The sequence below is a fragment of the Micropterus dolomieu genome, linkage group LG02 (assembly GCF_021292245.1).
Source record: "Micropterus dolomieu isolate WLL.071019.BEF.003 ecotype Adirondacks linkage group LG02, ASM2129224v1, whole genome shotgun sequence".
NCBI classification, from domain to species: domain Eukaryota; kingdom Metazoa; phylum Chordata; class Actinopteri; order Centrarchiformes; family Centrarchidae; genus Micropterus; species Micropterus dolomieu.
Genome location: NC_060151.1, coordinates 4,401,510 through 4,411,509, shown reverse-complemented (window position 1 = coordinate 4,411,509; position 10,000 = coordinate 4,401,510). Strand labels below are relative to the sequence as shown.

The window sequence follows — 10,000 nt, the reverse complement described above, 5'->3', positions numbered from 1 at the left end:
TTTGATGATATTCTAATTATATGACCAGCAACTGTATATTATAAAAACTCGTCAGCTGACATACAACAGTGAGGACCTACACACAACCACTCACACCCTTGCAGACTGAAGAGGTTTCATTTTCATTCACTATTGGTGTGAAAGGGGTAACTGGCATTGTATGCCAAGGCTCTGCAACTCATCTGTCAACCATTCACAGATGTGAGTCAAATGCCTGCTAACACTATATCCTAGTCAATGAATTATGTTTTTTACAGCATATTTTGCTTTTTTCAAAACTTTATTATATTTAAGTAAACCATTTACATTGTTTATAAAAATAACCTATTATGGCCTGGTTTAAGAATGAGTGTAAAGCTTGACATGCATCATTTGATCCGTGTTGCTAATCTAACCTCAATTCATGTATGGGTGACCTCCTTGGTTGTGTTTTTAAAGGAATCGTGTTAAAGGAAAAACCCTTCATGCAAAGGGTTGTGTGTTCGGTCCCCACGTACGCAAATACATATTGTTTTCCTCTTTAAATGAACTATGAAGAGACTGTTTCACATACTCACAATAAAGCGTGTCCTGGAGAGCGTACATCCCAGCGATTGATCCACATCCATCAATGCTTATTTTCATTCCCCCAGCATCTCCGGGCAGAGGAAATTTCTGTGCTTCTCATTCAGGGGAATCACGTTTATTGAGGCTTTTTTAAAGAGGTGTGTCAAGCAAGCCACATACTTTATTGAGTGCGTCTTTCTGAATTTTTCGAAATAAAAGCTCTCAATTCAACAAAAAAACAAGCATTGCTGCAAAAAAAAAAATGTCGTTGGCACAATCACTTAAGAGGAAGTGATTATGTGAGTAACTGTTGCTGTCATGACTGAGATCTATTTCTGCACCAGCCACTTTCAAAGTATTTAGCCTATTTATTTATTTATCTGGCTCGCGGGCCACCTCTTGCCGACCACTACTATAGGTGAAACCGTTGCCGCCTACCCAAAGTAAATCTATAAAGCAACAGTAAATTACCTTCACACAGTAACTCTAACAACTTATTTTCTGAAAATAATTAACACTGATAATATAAACTCAGGGGGGTCTTGGGGTCCTTCCTCTGAAAATCTTGGGCTTTAAACACTTAATTTCCTGCATTCTGGTGAGTTGTTTTGCACCACGTTATTGAAGAAATGTCTGAGGTTACAATCCAAAATTTTAAAAATATAGTGTAATATAATGCAGTAAGGATGTCAGATATGTTTCTCCTGTAGATCAACTTTTCTCATTTAATTTAATCCCAGCTGAGTCTAAATACATGCAGGCATGCCTGAAGTAGCCTAAAGTCTTTTCAAATGTGCATATGGCACCTTTTCACCTCAATGATAAATTAGCTTAATTAATTAGAATTCGGGGAGAAGATTTTGAGCATTAAATACTTAATTTCCTGAATTCTGGAGACATTTTCTGCACCGATTTACGGTGGAAGTGTCTTTATTTTTATAAAGGGAAGGACAATTGAGGTGGCAGGTGACAATTCAGAATATAAAATAGAATGTAATGCAGTTATCAGTAATTTATTCCTTTTTTTTAGCTTAAGTTACTTTTTTTTATATGTAGAGATTTAGTCAATATTTACACTGCAATGCATGTTTATTGCGCAAATAAACCTTTCTCATCGCATTTTTATTTGTTAATTAACATTTCTTGGTGCAAGCTATTTTTCAGAACATTTTTAATGCTTTCAAAAAGTGGTGGCTACATGTCCCCAGTGTAAATGACACTCCCTCCCTACAGGTTGAGCTTACCAACCACTTCACCTCTACTCTCCTATTGCCTTTCTCTCTTACTGTCCCTCTGCCACTCTGTTTCGCCTCCTTTACTCCTTCTAGTGCTTGTGCCTGCATTATGCAGGGAAGGCTACTGCAGCCCACGTAGCAAACAAAACTGTTATTTTCGCGCATTTGGCGATTTTATTTTTTTTTTTTTGGCCCACAACACAAGAAACGGCTTGTTTGGCCCAAAAGTTCGTTGGCCCACCATGCCAGATTGGCAGTCCACCCTGAGGCTACCCCCTTTAGACCGTCTGACAGACACAGAACCCGTCTGGGACTGTATCCTACTCGATGAGACGAGCGCGCTGCTCTTCATCAGAGGAAGAAAACCGAAACTGAAAACACTTGTGATCCTACATACTGTAAATATCACCACAATTCCACACAAATGTTCACTTCAGCATCTCTGACAGCTGCTTCAGAAGGAATAAAGCATCCTGGAGACAGTAAAACAGTGTCTCAGAGCGAGGGGGACAGAGACAGCAGGACACAGAGCGACAGGTGTCAGTGTCACGGTCAGGTGTGTCACGATATTCTCTCACTACTTTGCGGTGACTGTCAACCGATTGTGTTAATACATTGACTAGACATCTGTCTTACTGTGGAGTCACTGATACTGGTGGAACTCTGACTACTTCTGAACAAATAATAAAAATAATGATACTAATAAATGTGATTTTAAGCATATTTTACTAACTTAAAGACAAGAGCAAACTGCTAAAATAATGCATTAATGGGAATCCTAATAGACTTGTGTGAGAGGTAGGCTACTTCTGCAAACAATCAATTATGAACCTGTGACCGTCACCTTGTCAAAACGTTTTTAGGAAATTAAAGGAAGGGTAAAGTAAGACTTTAAGTTTACGCATCACTTAAAGCCATTTCAGCACTAGCTCTTAAAACTTTATCATGTAGGAAACGCTCTTTATGGAAGCTGTGGTGGCTCTTAAAAGAACCTTTGGCGCACTGAGTGCTGGATTAGGAGCCGCTTCACTTCTTGGACTTCTTGGCTGCGGTTTTCTTTACCGGGGCTTTCTTGGCAGCGGGCTTCTTCGCCGCTTTGGCCTTTTTAACGGGAGTCTTCTTCTTGGGGCTCTTCGCTACGGGCTTTTTAACAGCTTTCTTCGCCGGCGCCTTCTTCGGGGACTTCTTGGCTGCTACTTTCTTTGCTGCTGGCTTCTTGGCTGCAGGTTTCTTGGCGGCTGTAACTTTCTTGGCTGCGGGCTTCTTGGCTTTAACGGGAGTTTTCTTCTTCACCACCTTCTTCGCAGGTTTGTCGGCTTTGGGCTCCTTGGCGAGCTTGAAGGAGCCGGAGGCCCCGGTGCCTTTAGTCTGTCCCAGGGTTCCTCCGGTCACCAGCTTAGTCACGGCGGTGTTGATGCGCTTGTTTGCTTTCGGCACATCCACGCCTTTGGCGGCCAGAACCTTTTTAATGGCCGCCAGAGAAACCCCCTTGCGCTCCTTGGACTCGGCCACGGCGCTGATGATGAGCTTCGGGAGGGTGGGGCCATCCTTCTTGGGACGGGGAGCCGCCTTCTTCTTCTGGGCTTTGGCCGGAGCCGCTGCTGGAGCTTCTTCTGCCATGTCTGCTGCTGAGTTCTGCTGTGTTCGTCTGAAGGTGTCCAAACGGAGAGGAGGCGGGGCTTATAGAGCACATGAGAACCGTGGAGAGGCAACACACAGCCGCTCCGCCGCCCGGCTCAAATGTGGCGACACTTGTGTTTTCTCTTCCACATTTTGGCAATAAAATTCACATTAGACAAACGTTTTAGACCGGAATTGTTATTGTACCACTGAGAAAACGATCTTCTCTTCAGACTGAGGTCATGTTTGGAGACAAGGACTCATTTATTTAATTCCAAGAGGCGTCAAACATCTCTAACACACCGTCACTTTGTACAACTCGCGGCGAGTTTTCTTCACATTTTGTCTATAAAAATGACTAAAAATATATTGTATTAAATGTGACAGTGATTTTCCAGTAAGCAGGAACGTGTGGAGATACAATAAAACTAAAATCGCTGAAATAATGTTATTGATTTAGTTTTAATCAGAGAAGATTTCAGTGGAGGTAAACACACGGTTGCTTTCATGGACTCGGGCGTTTCGGTCACAGATTGATCCGCTGGAAAAGACTTTCCGTTTCCACCAAATGTTGGATTCAACATGAAGGAACTGAGCACAGTACTATTTATTTCTTCTGCTGCAAAGAGACCTGACTTGTTGAAATAACTTTAACCCTTCAGTTTGTACTTTTAATACTTCAGTTTGTGACCAGCTTTCTGTCTGTGGCATGATTTGATCAGCTCAGTCCCAGAAGTAAATACATTAATAAAACTTTTATTCAATATTTAATCGTTATTTAAAATATTTTCTCAGTAATTATTGTCATCTGAATTGAGGCCATTAAGCTAAAATCGAGGACAAGAAGGTTTTATCATTGGCTTTGTATTTTATTTGGAAATTGGGACGGAAGAGATTCCTTTTATTTTTGCCATTGGAGCTAGACTCATCAAACTTGACTTAAAATATGTGATTTTCAAGACTTTGAATTTAATGTGGGGATGTTTACAGGCTTGCATAATATATTGACTGGGATTTATGAAACAAATACCTGCTATAAATCTGCAAGGTAAAACATTTAAGCATAAAGTAAATAAAATCTAAATATTTTGGATCAATGTTTATGTTCATAAAACAAATCATGTCTTATGCTTCTATTGTAAATGCTCTGTATTTGTATAGCGCCTTTCTAGCCTTTTTGACCACTCAAAGCACTTTTACACTACATCTACATTCACTCACATTCGTACACTGAGCCTAAGTGCTAAAACAGAAACTAACATTCACACACATGGTGGAACAGCTTGCCAGAGGCAAATGGCGGTTCAATAGTCTGTCTTGCTTTGGAAAGTTCCTGAGTGAATGACAATTACAAACAAATCTTAATGTCTAAAGAACGTACTACTTCAGAAGTTTCACAAAAATCTGTCTTTAGATGAAGTAATAGTTTGAAACCCTTTCCATCAACTAAGAAATGCATTAGTCCTTTTAAATCAGTTTGCAACATAATGGTGTCTCTTAAGTGCATTAAACTCAACTGCTTATAGATAACTTGTTTTTTGCTCTTAATTGTGGGTCAATTTATATTTAATAATATGTGATGGTAATTACACCTGATGTCTTTCATTTATTCCTATATATTTGGACCACATACTTTTCTCTGTGCAACACTTGATTTTCCTAATGTTTTCTATTCTATTCCCAACAAAATCTTTGTTGGGAGTTGCACATGTGCAGTTCCCAGGTAAGGACTACTAGCCCATCAGAAGCAGAGAAGGGCGGGTCGTACGAAACAAGGTAGTGTGATCCAAATCAAAGCCGCTTCAGACTGTGACTGTAACAGATGGTGTAAGTCCACAACCACACAGCATCATTGTTCCACATCTTACCATAAACCACCACAAAAATCACCATATTTCAACTCAATTTTACATAAAAATTGGCCAAACAATTTGAACAGGTGTAATATTAGCATTATAGTTATAACTTTAGCTGTGTTAGCCAACATTTACAACAACTCCGCACTTGAACAGGCTGTGAAGTTACATTGCCGTGTTTATTTTAAATATAATTCACAACCAATAAAGCATACTTACAGGTTGTGATTGTGAATTTCCAGGCCCAAACAGAGTCGGAGTTGCATCGTCTTTTAGGACTAAACGTTGAACTGTTGCCGGTGTTCTGACGATCTATGCTGCGTTGCCAGAAAATGCTACCATAGCGCAAATCGATAGACTCGACTCTACTCGGCCCTGCTCCGTTTTCCGTTGCAGATAGTACCCAGTAATAGTACGTAGCTTGTCGTCAAAGCAACGCCACACACAACTTCCGTGATGTAATCTTCAATGCAACACACACACCAGCGATCCACACAGCTTTCTCTTTTTTAAGTTAAAACGTTTCAACATTCCTCAGAATGTAAAGACAGAGAAGCGGTATGAAAACCTTCTGAGGTGGCTCCTGGATAATGATGTCGGCTACGCCCTCTACCTGATGAAAAAGGTAGAAGAGGAGGAGAAAGACGGGACCTTCAACCCCCAGGGACAGCCTGCTTTCCTTACTGGACTACGCCAGGAGCTTTCAGGAAAATGAGGACCTACGGCAGTAGGCCTACCTCTTTTCCAGGAAGCCTGCACCACCAGTGGCCTCAGAGGGTGACGATATTGTTGGCTTTGGAGCCAGGGCCAAGGACACCTGGAAGCAGATCTGGGAGAGCAGAGTTGATGGTTATGCTGCCTTCATCAAAGGAGTGAAGTGCATCAAAAAAGCAAGATCTACAACCTGCAGCAGTACATCCTCAGGCAGCAGACGACAGAGTCCGCTCCACCACCTGCTACATCAGCTGCAGTCAACGCTACATCGGCTGCCTCTGTGACAACACGTAGCACTCTAGGTCAGTTCACAAAAATATCCAAATAATGATTTAATTTAAACATTTTTAATGTATTTAATACACAAATTAACATTTTTTTGTTTCATCTCCCAGTGATGGAGGAGGATGAGGAGCTGGACAGAGAGATGTTAAATCTGTCTCCATCTAAATGTGACTCTGAACTAAGTAGCTGGATCTAATTTAATAAAGAGAAACCTGAATAAAAATGTTTCATTAAACTGTACATGATGATGTCCCTTGTGCTTTCAGGGCCACCAGCAGCATTCTCAGGGCCATGTCTGTGTCTCCATCAACAGTCCTGTGTCTTACAGCACGCTGGACTAAGCCTACTGCTAATGTTTCCAGACCTGCGGAGCCCGATTACCCCGCTGTGACTTTTGCTTCTGTGAAAGGTTATTATATTTGTTATTTCAGACAGATAAACGGTATGAAAATCTTCCAGATGTGTTTTCCTCTGCCTGCTAATTGTTTCAGCACTAATATTGTATCTGTTTATAGATACACTACATACTGTACATTTCACTACCTGGTTCTCTCAAGAAAGTAAGTTCAGGTTTCAGCTGTTTCAACAAAATATCTTGAAAGCAATATGTGATTGTCTTTACTTGGGTAGTAACAGTTATAGAAAATTAAATAATCAAAATATCTATATATTCATATGCTGAGCTAGATAGACATCTATTGGTGTGCCTTAATATAGACCTTTCATAAGTCAAACTGTGCATTATATGTGGAAATCTACATCTTAATTGCATATTCCAGTACAAGCCTGTTTTTTGATTGTTTTATGTGAAGAAATTATAGTATAGAAATAAAATTGATTATTAGTAAGTTCAATGCAACTTGTAGCAATAGCAGCAGGTAAAAGTAGTATTTCTTCACAGATCTGCAATAAAATGTCCATTTAAGTATGGTTGTTTTGAATGCAAGTATGGTTGTCAGCGGGTCTGAAGTGGATATTATCCGCAGAGCAATAAAAATATTTATTATATATGTGAATTTTCATTAAATGATGACGTTAGTTATCAATTAACTATAATCATAATAATCGTTTTCACTTATTCCCACAATTTCATTGCAAATAATGTAAAAACGCCCCCAAAACATTAAAATTTTCATTGCAATTCTATAGAAAAGCGGCCACAAAATCAGGCATTTTAGAGCGCAACAATCAGTAAAACGGCCTGCGAAATCCTGGAGAGACTGATTATCATGTCTTGTCTCATCTCATGAGCAAAGTGTCTCATCACACCCCTTCTAGTTATAACTTGTACTATAGTACAAGTGGTTCAAGCTGTTTGTTGTAATTCTATTTGTTGTCATGTTGTATAGAACATAAAGGCAGCTGAAACAAATGAGTTATTTTGGATTATATAAATAAGCCTGATGGTGGATTTTGAACATGTGTGAGTTTGATCAGTTATAACCTTTGATTAGCTGAATCTAATTTTCTGAGCTTGAGAGACATTTCTCCCTAAATCCAACACAATAAAACCCCAATAATCACATTTACACACCTGTTTTCATATAAATCAAATAACCAATGAACTATAAACACATAGCAAGGTTTTAACCTCAAGTTATAACAGTATTAATTTTGCAGCCTATAGTTTGTATTAAAATGATTTTACATGACAGAGGTTCCAAGCAAGCTGAGGCGATACTAAAATGTGACAAGAAAACACGGCAGACTACTGATTGGTCAGAGAGAATCGTCACTATTCACTACATCATCATTGCCCGCGCCAGACAGAGAGACGCCAGCAACAGAAAGTTTTATATTTTTCAGTTTTTGTATGTAATTTCATCACTAAATCCACTTCTGAGAAGTTTTGAGGTGATAAATCAGCTGTGTAGATTTCGAATATTGACAGTTTTATGAGAAGTGATGGCGGAATAAAAATGTGCTTGAAAGTTTTCGGAGTCGAGGAGCTCCGAAAGTGGCGGTGGGGGAAGCCTGCGCCAACAGGTCGCGAAGCCAGCCAGCTGCCCGCTCACAGAGCCCCCTGTTCACAGAGCCCTCTGTTCCCGCCGTCACACAGACCACTGCAGCAACAACGGCAGAGGAAAACACAGCTGGAAGGTTTTCATACCGCTTATCTGTCTTTACATTCTGAGGAATGTTGAAACATTTTAACTTAAATAAAGAGAAAGCTGTGTGGAGCTGGTGTGTGTGTTGCATTGAATCTTACGTGGCGGCAGTTGTGTTGACATTGAGGGGTACTATCTGCAATGGAAAAAGGAGCACGGCCAAACAGAGTCGAGTCGAGGCGACTTGAGCTAATACTGGTAATGGAAAAGCGCCAAAACAGTGTTCCGCTGCTGAAAAATGCCAGTATTCAGGAACATTAAACTTGTTTAATGTAAGAAAAGCCATATGAAACTGTAGATAAATTCTTTGTCCCTTCTCTTACTTCTCCAAAATCTAATGTTAGAGGCAACAAAATTTTAGAAAATAATAATGTATTATTGTATTGACTTTGCGCGACAGTAAGCATGATGGGTAAACGTTCAGTAAAGGCAGTTACATACCAAACGACCAAAATCTATGCATTTTGTCTTTATATCTGACCATTTGATAAACAAAATATAACATATATAACATTAAATAGAAAGTATAGTGTTAGTATAATAATATATTTACATGATCTGCCTACAGATAGTTTATTAGTAGAGATTTAGCTGTTCACAAAATTTGTTTCACAAATAAAACCATTTTCTGATATTAGCCTACACCACTGTGGTTAAGGTTTGATTAGTGCTAATGTTTGTAAATTCATTATAATTTCAGATAATAGTACAGGCTACTATAGCTTGCCGTTAGTAGCCTAATATTAATTCCAGTTGGACAAAACAGCAGTTTCTGTGGGTTGTTTTCAGTCACTAAATTATTGTGCAAGAAAAATGCTCTACATGGTGGCCAGTCTCTCATTTGTTTATGCAAATTAACTTGTCAGAAATAAAAACTGTGCTTACAGAACCAGGGGTGAGTTGCCCACCTTGCAATTCTGGCATATGCCAGAGGGGCCGGACTATTTGTTTTGGGGTAGTCAGATTGATATTAATATCAATGTTTCTCACACATCAGCTTTACATTTGACGACCCGTTTAAGCATTTTGCAGAGAAACACTGAGACAAATTATCATCCATTACGCTATAAGACTCAGACGATAGATATTTCACATGCAAACTTGTGTATTGGGACAATACTTGGGCCACAAAAGATGGCGTTTCACAAGAACACAAGTACAGACCAGAACACGGATTATGAAAGGCCCTGGGTCTCTGGGTTTGAGTCGTTCATTTGTCACGTGACAGCTCAGCTACAGGCTGTGGTAAGAAGCAGAGCTGTGCAGAGACCTTTGGAAGGGCTATTGTTATGTATTCCTTGATTATATGCATATACAAATGCTTCTGTATCGATACATCAACAAATGCTGTGACACAGTTTTGAAAAAGAAACACAGGGATTACCCAAATCTAGCTTTAAAACACGGTGGGCTGACATAACTTACAGCGAACAGTTGCTGTTGAGGGGTTGCAGGGGATGTTGCTGCTGCCGCTGCTTTTGTTGCTGCTGTTTCTACTGGAGGTGATCTGTGACTAGAGATATTATAACAAACATAGTAGATATATTAGCTGATGTGACCATGACAAGATGTAAAGATTGCTGACAGTATTTGGGACTGGCTCACTATGACTGACCTGCTGTAGTGCTGCAGCCGC

The 10,000-nt window shown here is 39.8% G+C and overlaps 1 protein-coding gene and 1 long non-coding RNA gene across 3 annotated transcripts in view; one reads left to right on the top strand and one right to left on the bottom strand.

Annotated features, from left to right (window-relative positions):
• The window catches only part of LOC123984195 (histone H1-like), an 8,457-nt gene extending 5,043 nt beyond the window's left edge, over positions 1 to 3,414 (bottom strand). The window contains exon 1 of one of the 2 annotated variants that reach the window (XM_046070961.1): positions 3,174 to 3,414. In XM_046070961.1, the coding sequence (XP_045926917.1) occupies positions 3,174 to 3,401 (228 nt within the window). In that variant the 5' untranslated portion in view covers positions 3,402 to 3,414. The remainder of the gene's footprint in view (positions 1 to 3,173) is intronic. The other variant, XM_046070952.1, reaches the window with a different exon arrangement.
• Positions 3,415 to 5,746: 2,332 nt separating this feature from the next.
• LOC123984361 lies at positions 5,747 to 7,109 on the top strand. Its single transcript, XR_006828428.1, has 3 exons — positions 5,747 to 6,273; positions 6,367 to 6,423; positions 6,523 to 7,109. It is a non-coding gene; the product is annotated as an uncharacterized LOC123984361 (long non-coding RNA).
• Positions 7,110 to 10,000: the final 2,891 nt, after the last annotated feature.